At 39.4% G+C, this 24,066-nt stretch overlaps 1 protein-coding gene across 1 annotated transcript; it reads left to right on the top strand.

The window, feature by feature from the left end:
* Positions 1–7,161: 7,161 nt before the first annotated feature.
* cln8 (CLN8 transmembrane ER and ERGIC protein) lies at positions 7,162–16,912 on the top strand. The gene is made up of 4 exons (XM_066682135.1): positions 7,162–7,219; positions 9,818–10,070; positions 10,798–11,157; positions 14,979–16,912. The coding sequence occupies exons 2-4, from the start codon at positions 9,876–9,878 to the stop codon at positions 15,285–15,287; spliced, it is 864 nt and encodes a 287-aa protein (XP_066538232.1). The 5' UTR covers positions 7,162–7,219; positions 9,818–9,875; the 3' UTR covers positions 15,288–16,912.
* Positions 16,913–24,066: the final 7,154 nt, after the last annotated feature.

Genomic DNA, 24,066 nt, shown 5'->3' with positions numbered 1-24,066 from the left:
TATAGAGATCTACCAAGTCTACCAAGCATATAATACCATTCAAACTGCTGAATTTGCACTTGAGTCTACAACCTGTAAAATACCAGAATTAACGGGGGGTTGGTGTTACTCATTACTGTGTTTCTTTTGTGCTAAATTTGGGCTCTTTATTCATTCAAGTTGTCATTATTTAAAAAAAAGAAAAGTGATGCTTTTGCAAACGTGGCCTGTGATATTGTTGTGGAGGTGTAGGAAGTGTTTATGAAGATAAGTGTGTAGTCAGTGCATCATGGGATTTCTCTTGGGTTTTTCTCTCAGTCCCTTAATTGGATTCCACTCTCAAAAACATACAGTTTTTTCAGTGTATGGACGAGGCTAGGAGGCTAATGCAGAGAGTAAATGTGTCAAATGCCAGAATCTTTGGGACACCAATTAGGCCCAGTTCTGCACTTTGAAAGTAATTTTAATGGAAAAAAGCAAGACTAGACTTGTCTGTGTCCTGAAAACTTGCCTTGTTTTAAACTGACTTTAAAATGGCCATAATATGTAAAAATAATATCCCAATTGTCAACAAGTACAGCACTAGGACTTTAAAGACAAAACACAATAAATATGTATATGGCACTTTTAAAGATTACAAGACATTAAAATCACAGGGCTGGCTCTTAGGTCTTGTTTTATGCTTAGCTCTGGACTGATGCAGGACTAGGCTTAATCAGTGCCTAAATAGGTGTTTATGGTTGGGGTTTTATGGCTTGTCTGTGGTTCCTTATTGAGTTAAAAATGTTATGAAATAATTCTTTCTTTTTTTCCAATGGAAATATTTGCCATGTTGCATTTGAACATTTGTCAAATGCTCTTGATGGTGAAGCTGTACAGCGCTACACAGTTCTAGTCATAAAAGGACAATGCACCACTGTTATCCAACAACAATGGGCTGTTGCATTCAGTCCTGATGTTTTTGTTCTGTAGCCGGCAGCTGAGATTTGCACAAAATGGATGACAGAAGGTCATGGGAAAGATCAGCAAAGTTACAATCATCTTTTTCTAGCATAGTTTTACCCTTGGATTTGATTCCAATTAAGAAATGTACATGTAGTGCGCTAATGCTAATATTAGCATTGTTAGATTCCCATGTGTGTTGTTTATAGGAGTGCTCTATAAACATTATGACTCAAATTAAAATATATCTTAAGTTTATTTACCCTACCACTTGAAATCATTAATATTTATTAAGAAACAAGGTGCATTTAAACCCGGGGCTAACACTCTGCTAAAGCCTTAGCCTGGCTTTTCAGAACTACTTTCATAGCAACTGAAACTGCTTTATGTTTTGATTTATTTTTTTAATTTGGTTTTCCACCATGCAGTGGAGTAAAGGCTGAGAGTTTTAGTCGCTTGGTTCTCGGAACATTAAAAAAAAGGGAAGACAACTAATGAAGATAAACAAATTTAAACTTTAAAAAGTAGTTGTTTAGCTAAGAATATTTTCCTTTATTATACTGTATAGGCTATCTTATCAATATTAAGAATGAATATAATACCAAATATTCATGATTTGTACAGAAATATATATATATATACATAGATATATATATAAATATATAAATGACGCGTCATCAAACTTTAAAAAAAAACTATTTTCTGCTCTTCCTCATTAGTTTGGTTTCTTTTTAAATCCTCTGTTGCCTGAGTTGTTTTGATACACTCTTATTATGACGGCATGCGAGATACTGATATTGAATGTCTGATTTTGTCGCTACATTGCTTTTTTGTATCACATTGTTGAATGTTACACTTTGATTTATTTGTTTACATTTTATTGCACAAAAACAATGTATTTATTATCTATTGATTCTAGTGTTTCCTTTGTGTTTAAAGCTACAGTTTCGGAGGCATTTATGTTCACTCCGGTATCTTTGGGTTCCTTTTCATGAGATCGTTTATTTAAGGCTTTAAGGTCACCCAGATGTAAATATTTCTGCCATTAAATTTTTTGGAAGAAAATTCTTGTATATTACAGTTTCTCTCTTCTCTTATGTTGCATGTTTTCTGAGGGCAATTGGTGTGCCATTTTAATGTAACTTCTTCATTTGTCATACATTTTAAAATTTTATCTAAAAATGATCCTTCAGTTTTTTTTATATTGTTGTTTAACCCATTGGGGGGGGGGGGGTTCTTTGCTGACACTGACTAATAATTTACTTTAAATGTTTAATTTACAATCAATAGAACACATGCTTTTCTCATGCTCTACAGAAAAACTGAAAGGATTGAGGGACAAGAAATACCAACCTCATTTTTGAGAAAGAGTTTTTTATAAATTAAATTAAATCAAGAGTCTCTGATTTGTTCATCCTTTTGAATGTTTTTTAACTGACAAAAATACAAAGAAAACCTTTTCAGTGTTGGAACTGGAATTTTTATCTATTCTTACGTGATTCAAGATTGTCTGCTTGTCAAAAGTCCAAGTTTCGTGGGTTTGTTTGTTTGTATGTTTTTAAGGTTTTGTTTGTTGTTGTTTTTTTCATTATGCACCAGATTTGATTAAACCAGGCCAGACACATGAACGAAACAAACACATGAATCCAGATATATGACTCCACATCAGTGGTACCAGTACAGATATGCAAGTCACTCATGCCATGGCACTGATGCAACCCCAACCCCACAGCATGACAGATGTTGGCTTTTGCACCTTTTGCTGATAACAGTCTGAAATGTCACATTTTAGATTTAGTAATCACACAAACAATTAGCATTAACAAGGACATGCTGATTGAAGTACTTATTTCAACTACTGCTTTATTTTTTTATCCAGATGCATCAGCTGACCTGAGTGTTGTGAAACCAAATGTTTTTTTAAACATTTTTTTAAACTAATGAACTGCTACTGAGGTTTTTTTTCACAATAAATCCCCTATTATATCACAGACAAATAATAATTCTTCTTTTAGTAAGAAAATTTTTAATATTAGAGCAAGCATTTAATTTCCAAACAACCATGTACTGAAACCAGGAATACAAACCCTGTAAAACATTTAGTTCCTTCTAATAAATTAATGAATTTGCTAAAAAACTGAAAAATGCACAAATATATTTCCAGAAAGTATATTTTGTTAAAGCAATTAAAAAAAAATCTGTGATTTGATCATTTTCTCAAAAGTTTACTTACCTGACAAAAGTACAAAGAAAATGTTTGCAGTGTTTTAAATCACCAACTCAATTTCCTTGATTCAATTCCAGCTTTTTATATTTTTATTTTTTATTTTTTTGTTTTGTTTACCCTCCTCTGTAGTGTGGTCTTGGACGTATTAAAGTGCACTGTGCTATGCAAATAAATATAACTATATTATTATTTGACCCTTCCTGGATCAGGGCCTTGTCGTGGCGGAAGGGCTTGTGTGGTCTCATGACCTCCAGGGATATGTCGTTGGGAGATGTTAGCTCCCAGTAGGGTCTCCCATGGCGAACAGGTCTGGAGTGAAGATCTAGACAAACATGATCCAAAAGCATTCCTATGAGTACACCCATTAAAATTCAGTGTACCCTGCCCGGGAAGGGGTTACCGGGACCTACCCCTGGAGCCAGGCCTGGGGTAGTGTCCGACGGCGAGCGCCTGGTGGCCGGGCAGCCCACGTAACCCGGCCAGGCTCAGCCCGAAATGGCAACGTGGGAGGATCATGTGGGCTCACCACCCGCAAGATCCAGAGTAGGGGTGCGGTGCAATTGCCCATCGGACACAGAGCGGGGGTGAAGGGGCCCCTGGCGTCGTGGAACTTGTCAGCGGAAACTGGTTCTTGGTATGTGGAACATAACCTCACTGGGGGGGAAAGAGCCAGAGCTGGTGCGTGAGGTTGAGAGATACCAGCTAGATATAGTTGGGCTCACCTCTACACACAGTGTAGGCTCTGGAACCAAACTCCTCGATAGGGGTTGGTCTCTCTCCTACTCAGGAGTTGCACAGGGTGAGAGGCGCCGGGCGGGTGTGAGTATCCCCACACCCGCCCGGCGCCTGTACAGCTGGAGTTTGTCCCAGTAAACGAGAGGTAAACACTTTGACTGTTGTGTGTGCGTATGCACCGAACAGTAGCTCAGAGTATTCGACCTTCTTGGAGGCAGTGACTGGAGTTCTAGAGGGGATTCCATGCACTGACTCTATTGTTTTACTGGGGGACTTCAATGCTCACGTTGGCAATGACTGGGAAACCTGGAGAGGAGTGATTGGGAGGAACGGACTGCCTGATCTAAACCCGAGTGGTGTGATGTTGTTGGACTTCTGTGCTAGCCATGGTTTGTCCATAACGAACACCATGTTCGAACATAAGATTGCTCAAAGGTCAAAGATCGACATTGTGGTTGTGTCTTCTGACCTGAGGCCGTATGTTTTGGACACTCGGGTAAAGAGAGGGGCTGAGCTGTCAACCGATCACCATCTGGTGGTGAGTTGGATCCGATGGAGGGGAAAGCTGCCAGGCAGACCTGGTAAACCCAAACGTATAGTGAGGGTGTGCTGGGAAAAGCTGGCAGATGACTCTGTCCGTATGGATTTCAACTCTCACCTCCGAGAGAACTTCTTACATGTTCAGGAGGAGGTAGGGGGAATGGAGTCTGAATGAACACTGTTCCGGACCTCCATCGTGGAAGCGGCTGCATGTAGCTGTGGTCAAAATCTTGTTGGTGCCTGTTATGGCGGCAACCCAAGAACTCGTTGGTGGACACCAGGGATGAAGGAAGCTGTCAAGCGGAAGAAGGAGGCTTTTTGATATTGACTAGCTTGGGGAACTTCCGATTCTGCGGATGGGTACCGGCAGGCGAAAAAGGCTGCAGCTGTGGCAGTTGCTGAAGCAAAATCCAGAGCATGGGAGGAGTTTGGAGAGGCCATGGAGAATGACTTCCGGGCGGCCTCAAAGAGGTTCTGGAAAACACTCCGACAGCTCAGGAGGGGGAGGGGGGACACTGTCCAAGCTGTGCTCAGCAAGGATGGTGAAACTCTGAACTCGACTGAGCGTATTGTTGGGCGTTGGAAGGAGCACTTTGAGGAACTCCTTAACCCGAGAGACATGCATCCTGTGCAGGAGGTAGGGCCAGAAGTGTCTGGGGGGTCAGATTCCATTTCCTTGGCTGAAGTCACTGAGGTGGTGAAAAAGCTTCGCAGTGGCAAAGCTCCAGGAGTGGATGAGATTTGCCCAGAGTTACTGAAGGCACTCGATACTGTGGGGCTGTCTTGGATGACACGCCAATATCGCATGGACCTCGGGAACGGTGCCTTTGGATTGGCTAACCGGGGTGGTGGTTCCTATTTTCAAAAAAGGGTACCAGAGAAAGTGTGCCAATTATCGTGGCATTACACTTCTCAGCCTCCCGGGGAAAGTCTATGCCAAGGTGCCGGAAAGGAGAATCCGTCTGATAGTCGAACCTAGGATTTTGGAGGAACAATGCGGATTTCGTCCTGGCCGTGGAACTATGGACCAACTCTTTACTTTTGCACAGATGATTGAGGGGGCGTGGGATTTTGCTACTCCACTCTACACATACTTTGTGGATTTGAAGAAGGCATATGACCATGTTCCCCGAGAGATTCTGTGGGAGGTGCTCCGGGAGTATGGGGTGCCAGGGTCGCTCCGGCAAGCCATACGGTCCTTGTACTCTCTGAGTTTGAGTTGTGTTCGCATCCTTGGTAGTAAGTCAGGCTTGTTCAGTGTGGGCATTGGACTCCGTCAGGGCTGTGCCTTATCTCCACTCCTGTTCCTGATATTCATGGACAGGGTGGCGTGGCGTAGCCTGGGGCAGGAGGGCTTCCATCGAGGAGCTCAGGAGGTGGCATCTCTGCTTTTTGCGGACGATGTTGTTCTTCTGGCTTCTTTGCACAGAGGCCTCCAGCGTTCACTTGAGCAGTTTGCAGCCGAGTGTGAAGCAGTCAGTATGCGGATCAGCACCTCCAAGTCTGAGGCCATGGTTATCTCCCAGAAACAGATGGCATGCTCCCTTCAGGTAAGGGGTAAGAACCTGCCCCAAGTGAAGGAGTTCAAGTATCTCAGCCCTGTTGCCACCGCGACCCTGAAATGGAGAAGCGGAAAAGAAAATGTATGTATGTATGTATGTATATTATTATTTGATCTTTGTCAGTAGCAGGTAGTGTCGCAGTCACACAGCTCCAGGGACCTGGAGGTTGTGGGTTCGATTCCCACTCCTGGTGACTGTCTGTGAGGAGGTGTATTTTCCCCGTGTCCGTGTGGGTTTCCTCCGGGTGCTCCGGTTTCCTCCCACAGTCCAAAAACACACGTTGGTAGGTGGATTGGCGACTCAAAAGTGACCGTAGTTGTGAGTATGTGAGTGAATGTGTGAGTGTGTGTGTGTTGCCCTGTGAAGGACTGGCGCCCCCTCCAGGGTGTATTCCCGCCTTGCGCCCAATGATTCCAGGTAGGCTCTGGACCCACCGTGACCCTGAATTGGATAAGCGCTTACAGATAATGGATGGATGGATGGATTTTTGTCATTGAACTTGATGTTCATGTTTTTCTCTAAAACAAGCCAATAAAGCATCACGCCCATTCTCTCACAAAGTGGTGAGTCACAACCCATTGCTTGCAAAGTCTGGGCCTTAGAAGGATTCTTCTTTAATACCTTTTATATTTACCTGTTTAGGGTGGAATGTTTGAAAATGGTTTAGTTTCAAAAGTTACAGTTTTTAATTTTAAACATATTTTGAGATTGAGGGGGTTGCAGGCGTCCTATTCTCTTTTTTTTTTTTTTTTCAAAAATACAATAAGTTGGTCAATTTAAACACTGCATATATTTTCTTTATATTTTTGTCATTTTTCATTAGTTACAAGGAAATTATATTTAATCCTTAAGATTGCAAATAGACTGGCATTAATGTAAAAATAATAACAATTCTAAAGTATTTCATGATTAAATTTCAAGATATGAGGACATAGTGGGCTGGGAATGTTATTTTATGTATATTATTTCATAAAATCTGTTTTGAAATTTTGTAAAGAGGTTGATGTAAAGGGCGGCTTTTACGTGTGTTTAGTTATATGTTTGCAAATTTAGCAAAAATGGCCACGCAATAAATATTAAAACTGGATTGGTTACTTACAATGTCAGTTACTCTCAAAATGTCCAATCAAGTAAAACCTGCTGAAGAAGGCGGTCATAGTGTGTCATGTGACTAAATAAATGTCACACTAGAAGAACGCGGCGAATGGAGTGTAGTTGTTCAGTATAAAAGCAGGTAAGCTTGACATTTCACTAGATATAAAATTAAATGTTGTGTAGTACATACACTCAGTTCAGCTTAAGCCATTTCATTCGCATAAAACTGTGTGTTTTTAATTGGTAAGCTTTAGGGGTAATGTCTAAACTTAGACCGGCTGGAGCCGGTTAGCCTGTTTGCTAAAGTGAACTCACGTTATGTTTACCTCATAACGTTCCTCCCATGGACTGTAACGACTGTAACCTTTCGACTGTTTTCAGAGCACTGGGTTTTCTCGGTGTACGCCAAATCTTCCCTTTTTATTCCCTAGAGCGGAATTGTACCGATTCTTCATCATTTCTTTTCGTAAATGGGTCATTGAGAGTGCCTTAATGTGCAAGGCACCATTGTAGAGACGCGCCACTTTACACTACTGGTGATAGTAACCAGACGTCGATTCAATGCTTTAAAAGAATGCTTTAATGTATTAAACCCCATTCACCGGTGGGGACTTGTCCGTCTCATCTGAGTTTTACATGAAATGTTCATAAAACAGTGAAAATGATGTTTTGTAAATGCTTTTCACAAATGGAGGGTGTATTAGGCTGCTTTAAAATTACTCAGTGTAGAGACAGATGTTTATTTGGTCCAGCCCAGCTTGTGTAATCTTTAAGAATGCTGGAAATAAAATAGTCACTATGCCCAATACCAAGTGCGGGTTAGAGGGAATTAAACCTGCTGTACGGAATGATGTAACTCTGTTCGGTACATTATGGAAGTGTTGGTGTGGCATTTGTAATCCTGGACTAGTTATTCAACTTCAGAACCTGATTACATTAACGCTCCCATGGGTGAATGCCATCAACTCCTTGCTGAATTGCTCCTGCATCTAGAGTAAGGCGTTTTAAAAAGAGCAGCAAAGACAGAGAAGTGTCCAAAAACTTATGGTCATATAGTGTAGAATAGAGTAAGGTAATGTGTGTGTGTTAATCGCCCAGTTCGTATTGGCACCTATCAAATTACATTGGCTTTTTTATCTATATATACACAGCTAAAACTGAGCTTCAGTTTACTTTAATTTGCAATAGTAAGCCTTAAAGGCAACATTCATGATTGTAATCAAAAAAGTACTTTTTGTAAACTTTAGAATATATTTCCTCACCATTTGCTACCTCTCCAGTCTGTTTGGGCCCAATGTGTTTATGAAGCCCAGTGTCTTAAAATGAGTGGAAATACAAACTGGCTACGTCCAGTATCCTAGTCTCTCTCTCTCTCTCTCTCTCTCTCTCTCTCTCTCTCTGTCTCTCTTTCTCTCTCTCTGTGTCTCTCTCATCTCCACCACCATTTTAAATTGTGCAGTTTATGTAGGTAATATTTTGTTTGTTTACCGAAATGAGGGTATTGCTCATGACTGCTCCATAGCTGGGTAATATTGACTTATTTTTACTGCTTCAGATCACTTGAGGTGGAAATGTCTCCAAATTCCAGAGATGGCTAACTGCATTACTGAAAGTGCTGCAAAACAACTCGAGTTGCAAATGAGTTTCTGTTCCAATTCAAACGGTGAATAAAAACGTACAGAGAAGTTAAACTTTAACCACATACAAAAAACTGTCATTTTTCCCTTCAAACAATGTCCCACCTTAAAAAATGCTTAGCTTCAAAAAGAAAACAACCAGAGAGGACTGCGATTACCCACAACAATAGACTTTCCCTTTAATACAGTTGTTATAAATTCACCAGTATGCAATAATACTGATTTGCTACAATTTTCTGAATTAAAAAATAATGCCTGCATGGTTAATTTCTTTAACTGATATTTTGTCCCTGTTCTTTTAACCAGGTTCTGTCTGTGCTAGCAGTGTTTTATTCCCCTCATTTCTTTATCATTGAACAGACCACTTCACTAAAACGGTGTTCCTCTTCTGAACATTTCATGACTTTTGACCAGGTCACGCCAGGAAACAACGTTTTAGAAATCAACATAGCATATGACATCTCACACACACACACACACACACACACACACACACACGCACACAGAGAGAGCATATTTATTCATTGGGCTGAAGACACAAATGTGCAGTGTAGTACAGCAGGGTTGTTCTTTCCAGTCCACAGCTCTGCAGGGTTTTCCCCCGTTGAGAGGGGCAGAAAGTCTAGACTAATGCAATAATTGTAAATTCAGTTTGAAGAGTTTGGGAAGTGGAGTAAAATGCGATCCATTTCCTAAAGTGAAGATGTGAGCGGAAATGTGTAGTATATAAGGAAATGCAGCCACTTTCTGAAACTGAACTGAGAAACTAAAACCTCCACAGAACTGATTAGAATATCATCAAATGTATTTTAAGCCCTAAAGGGATCAAATGAGTAAATGAAGATTGGACTATGACTTTTGTACCAAGCTGCTGTTTCACAGTCTGTTGAGCATGTAACAGCGAAATATGAGGGAAACAAAAGTGTTCACTGCTAGTGAAGCTGTTATCTAGCTCCTAAGCTAAAAGCTGATTCCACTCATTGATAACGTCTGAGTCTCTCGTCCTGTTTTTTGATTTATCTTATTGCTTGAACTGCCTTAATGTGCACCCAGCACTCTAATGTCTGTGCTGCTTTATTGTTTTTTCTTCTGTGTTCCAGGTGGTTGATTTGTAACTTATGGGACCTGCCTTTAGTCCATATAGTTCAGGGCAGAACAATGGCATCTCAGCCCACTCTCCAGACTCCTGAGGAGGACCCCAGCAGTGTGTTCGACCTGAACTATGCTTCCTGGGAGCTGAAACTCCAGGTCATAGGCCTGGGCTTCCTCTTCTACAGCCTCTTCTTCCTCATTTGTCACATCCTGTCTGCCACACTATGCATCACCTACTGCTCTCTTTCTGCGAGAGAAAAGGTGTATATGTTTATTCTTCTTTCAGTGGTGAATCGTCTGTACCTCCGTACTACAGCAGTTTATTTCCTCTTCTAACACACAGGCTCATACACAAGGAAAAGCTTGATCTTTGCTGAAATGTTCTCAAGTGTGTTTTTTTTTTAAACTGAAGTTAGGGATGTTTAAAGGAACAATCTATAGTATATTTACAATACTAGATCATAAGAAGCCTAGGGTGTGTTGTCAGATATTAAGAAAAGGTGTTAAGTTGAATGGCATCTGTGCACAGCAGTGCTGCAGACAGACTGTCTTTCTTTGAGACGTGTCCTTTCTGGAGCAGAACTCGGGTTAGAACAGGACAATATAATCAAATAATCAAATAATAATATATAGTCAAATAATAAGCTGTCAAAAATTATAGAATATTAGCCTCATAAACGGACACGTAAGCAGGAAAATTGCAATTAAGTAGGAAATGTCTGCCCTCTAAAATGACATTTAATGTGGAAGGGTAAAATCGATAAGCAAGAAAAAAAAAACAGCCTCGACACATAGGTTCACTTGCCTCAACCTGCCACCCTAGTGAACCTCACATTTGGAGAAGGGAATGGAAGGGGGTATAAAACACTCTTCAGGCTTTAGAATTTGGACTGTGGTAGCCATTTTATTTATATATATATATATATAAATGAAATACAGAAGTCTAAATGCCTCTCTGTAATAATAACATATCATCTTGGCTGTGTAGGTGTTCTGGGACTTGGCGGCTACTCGAGCTCTCTTTGGAGTACAGAGCACTGTGGCGGGTCTGCGGGCACTCACGGAGGACAGTGCTATGTTTGATGATAAAGTGAGTGGTCAGACAGGGTGGTCATGGTTTAACGTGCTGACGGCAGTGGGCTTCTTCGTGTTTGAGAATGTGGCGCTGCACAGCTCCAGTGTGGTCTTTCGCACATTTGACCTGCCCCTGGCTGTCCATCACGCCTTTGCTCTGACTGGATTCCTGGGGACTGTGGCCTGGGAATCAGTGGGTCACTATCTGGCGATGGTCACCCTGCTGCTGGAGATGAGCACACCATTCACCTGCATCTCCTGGATGCTGCTCAAGGTGAGGAACTCACAAACAAGGGGGATTATTTGGTTTCAAATATATAAATAAAAAGATTTGTATATAAAAATGAACGGTACAACTTTAGAGTAAGGCTACAGTTATTAAGGTTTGTAAATTGTTTAAATCTGTTTATAAAGGTTATTAAATGTGTTGTTAATGTATTAAAACTTATTAATAACCAGTTATAACACAGACAGAAAGGACAACAGTGACCTTTTTTTTTTGCCATATAGTGAACCAACATCCATCTACAGTTAAAGCTCAGATCTTGCCAGACACTGACATTTTCTTTACACTCTAATACACTTTCAGTATTAGACAAACGAGACTAGGCAAGCCTAGTTTTGCCGAACTGTGTTTCTGGCGTTTCAAAAACAGGAAAACCCAAAATACATACCCTTGTCTTTGGAAGGTTTGGAGAAGCTTAAGTGTTTGTGTTGTTCAGAAAATATAGAGGGCAGGACTAATAAATGCAGAAATGAAGAAAGGAGCACTTTTGTTCATAATATAACACAGGCATCAGTGTTTTTATCATTTGTTTTATTTAAAAAATAAAAACTAGATCTATCACCAAAGAACAAAGACGACCAATAATGTTTTTTTTATTTTAAAAATTACAATTACTTATTTATTCAATGTAACAGATTAAAGCATAAACACACTAATGCCACAAAATGTCTCCCCACTGTTTCTCTTTACAGTATTTCAGACAAAGAGAAATAAGACAAATTCAGCAGTCCTCCTCTCTCTGTGAGATATAATACGTGTGTTTAAATGTTGCAGAGTTCTGAGCCGTCCTGCTGAGCTTGTGAATTAACCAACGCTGAGCCAACGCTCTTACCAACACGCATGGTCTCACGCCAAACACATTCCCAGAAACACACACAAACAGCGTTCTTGACTTATTTCCTATTATTAGGTTTTTTTTTTTTAAACTTTTGTAAATGACCCGTCCAGCTCCACTGGGTGATATCGCTGCGTTTAAGGCTCTGATGTCTTTCTTGAGTTACTGAACCTCGACATGCCCACGGACAAAGCCACGTTTTGCATTGAAGAACCTACTCTTCTTTGGTTCCAGCTGGGAACAAATTTTTCTGGTTCATGAACCAGTTTATGAATGGTTCCAAATTTAATTCATGAGCTGGAACTGTTCCTGTTTCTCATGGGTGGGATGAGGAAAATGCGAAATATTGCTGAACTAAAAACAGGGTGTAGTCATCATAGTATGCCTAAGGAGCTGAGCTGTACTAAGAAATAAATACCTTCGGATAATCTAAAACAAATAAGATTTAATGTAACCTATTTACAGATATTCTTCACTTGTTTATCAAATTTCAAATCTAAAATATTTCCTAAGTATATAATCATCAAATTAAAAGAAATAAACACTTGAAGTATATCAGTCTGTGTGCTATGAATGAGTATAACATACAAGTTTCACTTTTTGAATGGAATTACTGAAATAAATGAATTTTTATGAATGATCTATGTCCAACCATAAAAAGTGAGATAATCCGGCTAAAATTAGCAGGCACTACCACTCACCTTTGTTCATCAGTAATTCTCAAAAACTTAACGAGAGTCTTCCACCTCATGATTTAGAAGTTGCTTAGTGCAGTATCCCAGCAGAGGACCCAGCGTAGCCGCCACAGGGGCCCTTTTCTCCCGATTACAGCTCTGTGGAACATTACAATTATAAGTTTCACCAGAAGCTGTTTATTGAGGTATAAATACTATATAGTGTTCCTGTAAGTTCTCTCTGAAATATGGCTGAACTAACAGCAGAAGGTGAAATAACGTTCCTACACGAGCATCTGTGTTTCAACATTAGGAGTCAGACAGTCAGAGAAAATGCCTCTTCTAGACCGGCCTGGTAAGTGGTCCGGCAAAAAGAGTTCACTGTTGCCCCTTCTATCGCTGTGTTGCAAATGATTATTAATGACTTTTAAGATGTTTACAGCCTAATTAAAACCATGTAATAAACAGGTTTTTATGCCATTTATAAACCTTTTTAAATGTAATTTCATTTTAAAGTGGTACCAAATAAAATACAAATAAATATATTATTAAATTGGTGTTTGGATATGAATGACTAAATTTTAATTAAATTTAATTGAAAATGAGCCACTGTTTATTCACATCGTGAATATACCACAGTGTGTGTCTCTTCTTACTTTTGCTCAGTGGTCTTGTTTCACAGTTTGTGGGTTTGATGTTTTAATTGTTGGTGAGGTCATGTACAGTTGCTGTCAAAATTGTTCAGCCCTCGTTGCACAAACAAGGAAATGGATACAAAAAAATCAGAAAGGCACTGAATGATGATTGTGCGACCCATAGTTTGCAATTTCAAAATTCAAGGTACACTTGCTCCGCTACCTGGACCTGGCAAAAAAGAAGAATCTGTTCAGAACTGTCATCCGATTCCTGAGGAAAAAGTGGCTGCAAAAGTTCCAGAGCAAGAGCTGGTGGCTGCAGGCACTGAAAGCCATATGCTAAATGCTCAAGGTCTCCATATGCAAACTCCAAAATGTACACTGCCCAAATGTACGAAAGCCAAGGAAATGTTAGCTCCAATATGCTCACAACCATATAAATAAGCTGGGATTTTGTTTTGTGGAGTAATGAAATAAACCTGAAACGTTTTGGGCCTATTGATCAGCTGTATGTCTGGAACTAGAAGAATGGCACTTAAACTGAAAATAACACCTTGCTTACAGTGAAGCATGGTGGTGGCTCAGTGATGCGCTGGGGCTGCTTTGCTTCCTCTGGGACTGGCAGCTGAAGCTTGGGCATCATTGGTCAAGAATCCCAAACGTACCTCAAAGTCCACTAAGGCTTGCCTTCAGAAGAAGACCTGGAACATACAGGAGTGGCCGTCACAGTCATCTGACTTAAACAGCAGAGGAAATCTATAGTAAAATTTGAAGGTGGCAATTGCAGTCTGCTAACCCAAGAACACTAAGGAACTGGAGGACATTACCCATGAGGAGTGAGCTAAGAGGCCTCAGGATCACTGCCAGGCGTTGGCTATGAATCATGTTTGCCGCAGGTCATAATTATAAAAGCATCTACTAAGGACTATAGGTGCTTGTCATAAATGGGGTGAGTACTTCTGAGACTGCAGTAGTCATTCAAAATGGCATTTTGTGTTGAATGTGGAGAAACAACTTGATGCTTTTGTTGTGTCTGAGCAATTTAAATCATTCTTGTTTCATGTACTTATTGCAGACATGAATATCTGCTGATAAACCTAATTTTCAAAGAGCATTTAATGTTGTGGGGGTTGGTGGCACTCACTGATCCATCTCTTCAGGTTTCACTTCTGTTTTAGAGCAGTAAACATTTAAGGTTTCTCTTCCTAATGTAAGGTGTGATCTCTGGTGTGGAGAAAAAAAGTTCTCTTTACATATGACAAAGTCACAAGTACGGTGTGCTTCTTGGAAAGAGGAACTTTATACCATGACCGTTTCCTGAGTATTTCTACACCACACATCAGTGTACAAATTATTTAAATATTTCTTTAACACTTTAAAATGGTTGCACACCTGCCCTGTTGGTTCCGTGTCGTTTTCACAATCCAGGGTCAGCTGTATATCAGACTACTGATATATTGAATATGTTTTGCAGAAATGTTGAGTCATTGTTTCTTTATTTTTAGGCTGACACATTCACACTTTAACACATTGTTACATTTTCAGTCAAAACTGACTTTATATGTGACATTAAATATACATTAAAGGGCACATTTTAGAAAAAAAAACATACAATAAATACAGTTCCATGGTAATTTAATTCTCTCTTCTCTTCTCATCCTCTAGGCTGGTTGGTCTCAGACGTTGTTTTGGAAGGTGAATCAGTGGCTCATGATCCACATGTTCCACTGCCGGATGGTGCTGACCTACTACATGTGGTGGGTAAGCTGGAACCACTGGGCGGAGCTGTGTGTCCATGTCCCTCTGCCCCACCTGCTGGTCTTTTTCTCCGGCCTCGCTCTCCTCACCTTCCTCATTAACCCCATATGGACACACAAGAAGACAATGCAGTTGCTTAACCCTGTGGACTGGAACTTCGGCAACAAGCCTGCACCTGCAAACGGGCCCAGGGCAAAGAAATCCCACTGCAGCTGAACTCTGGAGTCTTGGGAAATGAAGTATTTCGCTCAAGAGTTGCCTCATAGTTTGTAGGATAATGGGAGATTTTAGTACCAAAAAACCTTTTTTTCTTTTCTGTCCTTTTTGAAAACTACAACAATGACAAGTGGTAATCCAAGTTTTTTTTTTTTTTTTTTTTTTTTTTAATCGGACAAACTAGTGTAAACATGTCTGTCTGGCCAATCAGTGCAAGGGTCTATACATCACCTTACAGAAAGGTACCCAGTTCTGGTTCAGGGACCAGAATAGGAAGGGTGTGTGTGTATGTGTATATAATATAAAATGCAATCCATCATCCAAGGCTTGTTTATGTAGTTGTGCCCCAAATTTAATGTATCTAAAAAATACTTTCTTAATGAATGTCAGTATTTTGTCCATTTAAAAGCAATGATAACCACTGGATTATCTGAGTTTTAAAGTAGTTTCATTGTATAAAATATCTCTAGTACTTTGATATTTTGGAATTTCCAGTTCCCTCTTAAATGCTGAAGCAGTTGTGATCTAGTGCCTGTGGCTACCACCTTTTACGTTTGGAAAACAAGGGGTAGGCGTAAATCAATACTGCAATTTAAATAGCAATATTTTTTCTATAAATTACAGGTTCTGTATACGATTTTAGAGAATGACTTGATGTTTCATTTCAACAGCCAAACAAACGTATCCCTTCCTTTAGTGCTCCTTCAGATGCTCCTCTCCCCTTCCCCTACCCTTGACTTCTCCTGTGCCCATGCCCAGACGCCCCCTGTTGCTGATTGGCTGAGATGGTGTTGTTTCTCAGTCTGAGATATTATGTTTTTCTCTTTACGGAGCCAGATAAGAGTAGGAACACCAGACCTTTTTCCCAGCGCATGAACAAACAGAGACCTAGAGAACCATGAGGGAATATTAGGTTAGTTTTAAAACCAAGTGAGTTGTTTTAAATCAATTTTGAATCCTGACAGTGCCATACGCTCGTCTTCTCTCCAGTGTTTGGCTGTTTCTGATTGCTCTGACTAAATGTTCACAATTAAAAGGCTCTAATTAAAATTGCAACCCTCTTGTTTTAAACAAACAAACAAGTCTTGGCTGATGAATTACATTTGTTTTCAGAGGAATTGTGTACCTTGCTGAAAAAATATTTTAAGAATCAGTCAGTGCAGTGTTTCATCCTGTTTTGGGGTCTTTATTGCGCATTTGTTCTTTGCCACTTACCACTTTAATTATTGTATTATGGCATATGTATTGCCCTTTTTAGTATGTGATTATAGTTTCTACTGTATTTCACACTTAAAACAAGTGAGAAGTATTCTGTAAGTGTGTTATTGTGAGGAGCTCAGCAGTGTTTGAGGTTGGACTGACAGGAAGCCTCCTGCTGCGACCCATATCCACCCTGCTCACTGTGAGCTAATCAGCTTAAATGTGGGCTGTGAAGTATTTTCCTGACAGTACTGTTCACAAACCGTGAACCACAGTGGGAACAAGACTGCTGATGGTGATGAGCAGTAGTTTTAAGTCGTATAATTTAAATAGCTGAACATGTGAATGTGTAACATGATGCAGGATCTCATGCTTTTCCATTACAGTTAAAAAAAAAAAACGTGGCCTGTAGAATGGCATCAACATTGAACATTGATGTCATTCTGGCATCAGTGTTATATATATATATATATATATATATATATATATATATATATATATATATATATATATATATATATATATATATATATATATATATATATATATAAAAACAATGTCTATCTTTCTCACGGAGGACAGGTTTCCTGCCTCGTACATAGTGCACAATACATTTAGAGCCTACTGCTGTACGAACTCTAAGGAGAACTTGAGTTGTATCACCAGTCACAATATGAGCAAGTGCTTGATCCTGTCATTGCCGCCAGAGGGCGACAGAGTAAAGCTATAAATTTTAATGTTAATACAGAAACTTATTGGAACTCCTTATTTTTCTACCTGTTTCTTCTGATCTGTATTAAATCTAGAATGGTATAAATGTGGCCGTCCCTAGTCAAAAACCATGTTGTTAGTGGGAAAACACATCAAGGACACACCATTTAATTTTGTCTTAAAATGTGTAAGTTATTGGGGATGTCAGTTAAGCCCCACCATGTAGTTTACAGGCACCTGTTTGGCCCCAGGTCATTATTTATTACTAAACCACCTTCATCTTTTTTAATTTTATTTATTGTTATTATTTTATTTATGTACTTTTAATTTTTTTTGTATTTATTTCTCCTTTCATTCTGTTTCTTACTCATGTGTCATGACTAATGAGGTTCACAGGGCCACGCAGTCAGACCCTGTCATTAACACAAGCTGTGTATAGTTACACCTGTTCTACCTATAGCTGCACTGTCATCAGCATCATGCCCGTATACACTCCAGGTCTATGTTGTTTCATTCTATCGACAAAATAAACGGAAGCGATGTGTACAGGACAAAATTCAGGAATATTTTCTTTCATGACTCTATTTTAAAAATGCCCCTCGGCAATAGACCTGGAATTCCTAATATGGGGATGCTGCATGGCATTCAGTGATGATAAGTTCTCCTCGGTTGATAAACATTGTCACTTCCGTACATGATGTAGCCAGACACTGGAGGACAAGATGAAAATGTTGATCATTCTGTAATCATTTATTGAAGCCTGTTTCTGCCACTTAAATATATAAACTGATCGCCCATAACATTATGATCTTCTCGTTTTTACACTCCCTGTCCATTCTGAGTTCCACTGACCACACAGCAGAACTTTAGTTCTACAGTTACAGACTATAGTCCGTTTGTTGCTCTCTGTACTTTATCTTCCCCGCTTTCACCCAGTTCTTCAGTGGTCAGGACCCCCACAGAGCAGGTATGATTTGGGTGGTGGATCATTCTCAGCGCTGAAGTGTCACTGACGTGGTGGTGGAGTGTTAGTGTTCCTCTGGTACGAGTGGATCAGACACAGCTGTGCTGCTGGAGTTTTTAAACACTATGTCCACTATCTGGTGTCAAGGCTTGTGAGGAATTTGGTGTGTTTTCCCTGTGTCTGCACGGGTTTCCGCTGAGTACTCTTAGTTTCTTACCACAGCCCAAAAACGCGTGTTGGGCAGTAGATTGACTGGGGTGAGTGTGTGATGCCCTGTTGTCAAGTCCAGGGTGTGTTCCTTACTTGTGCTCAATGATTCCAGGTGAACTCTAAACCCACACAAGTTCTAGAAAATGAATGAATGAATGGAGGGAGAGAGCAAGCAGGTGAGTGAGTGATTGGGTGAATGTGAAAGTGATTGAGAGTATAAGTGAATGAATGTGAGTAAGTAGTTAGAGCGACAGATGTGGAAAAGGAAAGACATTGAAACGGTGACAAAGTTAGGGATGCCCAAAGCGCTTTGATGCTCAGACCAAAACAACCAGACACTTTTAAAAGCCTCTCAGATCCACACACTTGCCCATTTTCCTGCCTCCTGCACCAACTTCAAATATAGCCGCAAGCAGCAGCCCGAGGGGTCAAGCACATGTCAGCACAATTACACCTTTAGCAATGTGGGCCAACTAGGCTTTGAACTGTTCCATGAGGAAAATGATCAATTTTACTGCAGGAAATAAAGTGTGTAAGTAACCAGTCAAAGTGGACTACTTTTTTTTTCTATGGCAAACTTGTAGTAATAATAATGAAAAACTCAACTGAAGACTTTTCTAACAGGTCACTTTACCAGTTTAATCAGCAGGTGGATTTGAACCTAGGCCGTTAAGTTACAAAGTCAGTGACTAACAGGTTGCTCCACTTGTGGCACGAGGCTTTTTGTGATTTCTTTACGCCATTTGAATTGGGATCAATATGCAATCGAACATGAAACACACAACTAATCAGCCACTGGTCTGGTTCCAAGGTCACGCACTAACAGTGTGCACCACACTGTGCCTTAACCTTTACTTTATTGTTTTTTAAACTTGTGATTTATTGATCCAGATTTAGCAATATTATTATGACCGTTGAAAGAATTATTTTTCAGTTAAACACACTTTTGCAGTAGCCTCTGTGTTCAAGGTTGCCAAGGCATTCATGATCACGTTATTTTTGTGACCCAACACAGTTTGAACCCTGAAACTATGTGGGGTAGAAGAGGGTAGTAGCTTTCATGTTATGCCACAAGTGACTTGTAGAGCCCTGGCACATCTTGAGCCTCTTGAAATGGTGAAGTTATATGGACTTGCAAGTATTTTTTGCAAGTACTTTTTATCATTAAAACAATATGAAAATATATTTAACATTAGGGTTTAGACTGACACTGGGGGAAAATGTTTTATATTTGATCACAATTGGAAAATCCATAATAAAGTTATAGAAACAATTATTTAGTACTGCACTGATTGATTTAAGTCCAGCCAAAAAAGATGCAATAATTATTTTACTTTGAGACTTACATTATTCAGTAACGGTTTTGAGAAAATCTGGTTAAATCTCAGATATTAGTTTAAAATGGTGTATTTTCAAACTTTTATAAGCTACACAAAAACTATCAGCTATAATAATAAGAACTAGGTGCTTGATTCCTAACTAATATTACAACCCCTGGCAAAAATGAGTCTCTGAGTCTCTGAGGATGTTCCTTCAGTTGTTTAATTTTGTAGAAAAAAAGCAGATCACAGATATGACAGAAAACTAAAGGCATTTCAAATGGCAACTTTCTGGCTTTAAGAAACACAAATAAATCAAGAAAAATAATTGTGGTCGCCAGTAACAGTTAGATTTTTAGAACAAGCACAGGGAATAAATTATGGAATTATTCAATTCTGAAGAAATATATGGAATCACCCTGAAAGTTTTCATTACAAACACTAACACCTGCATCGGATTAAAGCTCGTTAGTGTGCAGTAAAAAGGAGTGATCACACCTTGGAGAGCTGTTGCAACAAGTGGACTGACATGAATCATGGCTCCGACACCAGAGATGTCAATTGAAACAAAGGAGAGGATTATCAAACTCCTTAAAATGGGTAAATCATCATGCAGTGTTGCACAAGATACTGGTTATTCACAGTCAGCTGTGTCCAAAACCTGGACCAAGTACAAACAACATGGGAAGGTGGTTAAAGGCAAGCGTACTGGTAGACCAAGGAAGATATCAAAGTGTCAAGACAGAAAACTTAAAGCAATATGTCTTGAAAACAGAAAATGTACAACAAAACAAATGAGGAACAAATGGGAAGAAACTGGAGTCAACGTCTGTGACCGAACTGTAAGAAACTGCCTAAAGGAAATGGGATTTACATAGAGAAGAGGTAAAAGAAAGCCATCACTAACAACTAAACAGAAAAAACAAGGTTACAGTGGGCTAAGGAAAGACAGTCGTGGACTGTGGATGACTGGATGAAAGTCATATCCAGTGATGAATCTCGAGTCTGCATTGGGCAAGGTGATGATGCAGGAACTTTTTCTTTGGTGCCGTTCCAATGAGATTTATGCAGACGACTGTGTGAAGAAAACGTGCACAAACATGCCATAGAGCAAAATCTGTGATAACATTCCTTGAAGAAAGACACATAAGGTCAATGTCATGGCCTGCAGACAGCTGGGATCTCAATCCAATTGAAAATCTGTGGTGGAAGTTAAAGAGAATGGTCCATGACAAGGCTCCAACCTGCAAAGCTGATCTGGCAACAGCAATCAGAGAAAGCTGGAGCCAGATTGATGAAGAGTACTGTTTCTCACTCATTAAGTCAATGCCTCAGAGACTGCAAGCAGTTATAAAAGCCAGAGGTGGTGCAACAAAGTACTACTGGTGTTGGAGTGTTATTTTTTCATGATTCCATAATTTATTCCCTGTGCTTGTTCTAAAGTGTCTAAGTGTTACTGGCTACCACAATTATTTTTCTTGATTTCTTTTAGTGTTTCTTAAAGCCAGAAAGTTGCCATTTGAAATGCCTTTAGTTTTTTGTCTTGTCTGTGATCTGCTTTTTTTTTCTATAAAATTAAACAACTGAAGGAACATCCTCAAAGACTGGTGATTCCATCATTTTTGCCAGGGGTTGTATACCAGACATACATTTGCAAAAGTGTCAGGCTTGGTGTGCTGTATAAGTAATGTTTTAGCACCTTCTGGTGGCCAATTATTATTATCGCGTTACATCATTAATTATAAGCTTTCAGCTTAGTGACCAGTGGAGTATGCATTCAATAAAGCACAAATATAATGTTGTAACTCAGGAACAATTTCCCCAGATATTACAAAAAAAACTAGGTTTCATCCAAACATTCAATTCACCCACAAGATGTAGGTAGAGAATTAATTATAGGCACTCAGCTTAAAAATGCATATATTTGACTGTAAACTTCTTTCTGGATCTTTACCAAACCCGAACATACCTGGTTTTAACAGAATCCTAAGGAACTAAACTTTAATAGTTATCAGTAAAATGTTGGACTTTTCACTGTGTGGCTTTCAGGCCCTTCCAATAATGACTGGAGCATGTGTTCAACAAAGCACACAAATGTAGCTGTAACTCAGGAACGTTTTTCCCAAATATTACAAAAATGCGTAGGCTTGTTCTAAATGTGCATCAGATGATAAGATTAAATTGTGATGCAACTGCAACCCTAGGTGGGACAAAAACTCATGCAACTATTTATTAAATTATTGTAGCAACCGTTGCAGGTGGATTGTCTTCATATTTGACATGCATCCTCAGGGTGTGTGTATATATATATATATATATAAACCAAGGTTGATTTCAGTTGGTCTCAATTTGTTTGAGTTACAGCTGAAAGAATGTATAAAGCTCCACCCACTTGGATTCATCAACATCTTGCAATGACAGCATGTCCAAAAGTCATACTTTTTTGGATAATTATTTACCTCCAAAACCAATTATTTGTCTATTGCTTGAAAATCCATGGACCAGTTCAGAAATCTCAGTTTTCACATAACATTCTGCAGAGTATGTTTTAATCCATCTCAGTATGTTAAATTTACCCTCTGATATTCCATATTTTCATGTTAAAAATTTGAATGCGCCCCCAGTGGCTATCAACACGAAATTTCGTAGGTACGTAGGAAGTGCCTCCTTGGACATACCATCCAAAGTTCATGACGATTGGCCAATGTTTAGCCTGTCAAACAGCTGCTGAAATCTGATTGGCCAATGACATTAACAATTTAGCACGTATCGGGACGTTCATAATTTCCCAGTTATAGCATCACCCATAGAAGCAGCATGCAAGACGACAGCTTTATCCGACGTTTAGATGCTGAGAAACAGCTACCTAGCTAGTAGAGTGCCCCCTATAGGACTTTGTACGCCATCTTTGACATGCTACCTCAGAATTTCAATTGTAATTTCCTTCAATTTGAGTAAAATATGCAAAAGTTATAAAGGTTTAAGTAGTATATGCAAATGACGTGAGAGGTTAATTTGCATATGGAGGCCAACATGTTAAAGATTTTGGATAATTATTCACCTTCAGGCTTCTGCAAACATTTTGACAACAAGATCTAGAATCTTGGGTCAAAATCCAGGGACAAGTTTACAGAAGTAGGTTTTGTATTTAATGAAAATTAGCTAATTTTAAAGCAGACAGACATACATCCAAGTGGCAAAGTTATTTGTCTGCAGGCACGAAGGCAAGGAATCAGGTAACATTTTTTTTTTGTCCACTGAGATGCACATAAACTACATCTACCCACCAATTTTGATGTCTGTAGCTGTTACGTTTTCTTCTGCAGATTAATTTTTTAAGAGAATAAAAAAAAATTGAAAAGCAATAGGGTTCTACGCACTACAATGCTTGAACCTCAACCAGCCAATGTTACCATATCACAATTATGAGGAACATTCTTATTTAATTATTGAGAGCCGTAATGATTATTATGCTTTATTTATTTGTAGGAGTTTTCAGAAGACGGAAAACTTGTTTTACTGGGCTTGCATTCCGGTAATAAACGCTGCAATGTAGGTCTACGTGGTTTTACTTAAGGTGTAGTAATATCTCCTGGCCACAAGGGGACAGTGCACGGCAGCTCAGTGTTGCTGATTGTAAATGGAACTCCTGCACATTTTGGTAGACAGTGTTTACACCAAAAAATGTCATTGGTGCAGTTTCAGAGTGGTTTCTGGGACAGTATCAGCTTGAAACGTATACTGCTGCTGTTGAAAACGTTTCTAGAATCTGTCAGAAATGTCCCTGAAACATTGTAAACAAACTAAATACATTTACAGCTTTTGCTCTTAACCTGAGCGATTCACACTTAATTGTATTAAAGATACAGGCGAATTGCGTGTTAGATTTCTTGCTCGAGGATGTAGTGTGTTCGGTGTAGTGTGTTCTTCTTTCTCTAGCTAGGAATCAAACCTCAGTTTGCCGTATTGAAGGCAGAGGTGTCCACTGTGTTTACCCATGCATAAATATTCCAAACAAAAATTTCTCATGCATCAAACGATAGGCTAAAGCACTGCGACTGACCCCAAATATTTTTGCATTTCTTAATTGAATTGTGAAGTCACTCAGAGATCCTATTTTAAGGATGTGTGAGTTATTACTGGTTGACAGACCTGTCTTTCTTTATTAAACCATTTGAGCTTATTGACATCGATACACAGCTCAGATGTGTATTTGCACAAAAAATAATACTAAATACTTAAAATATTTCACTGGAAATGTGTGCGCGTGCGTGTGTGCGCGCATATGCGCTCCAGCTGTTCATCCAGCCACCTCACTGGTCACGTGCATACGGGAACGTGGAATGCGATGGAATTACGCCTCTGCCAATCATAA

Source organism: Hoplias malabaricus, chromosome 1 (genome assembly GCF_029633855.1).
Source record: "Hoplias malabaricus isolate fHopMal1 chromosome 1, fHopMal1.hap1, whole genome shotgun sequence".
NCBI lineage: Eukaryota > Metazoa > Chordata > Actinopteri > Characiformes > Erythrinidae > Hoplias > Hoplias malabaricus.
Note: the sequence above shows the minus strand (reverse complement) of the source record. Positions and strands in the feature narration are given on the sequence as shown.

Bases quoted from the DNA above. Each gene is read 5' to 3' on its own strand.
- cln8 (XM_066682135.1), top strand. From the start codon at position 9,876: ATGGCATCTCAGCCCACTCTCCAGACTCCTGAGGAGGACCCCAGCAGT. The intron at 10,071-10,797 runs GTGTATATGTTT...TTGGCTGTGTAG, and splicing joins CTCTTTCTGCGAGAGAAAAG to GTGTTCTGGGACTTGGCGGC. The intron at 11,158-14,978 runs GTGAGGAACTCA...CTCATCCTCTAG, and splicing joins TCTCCTGGATGCTGCTCAAG to GCTGGTTGGTCTCAGACGTT.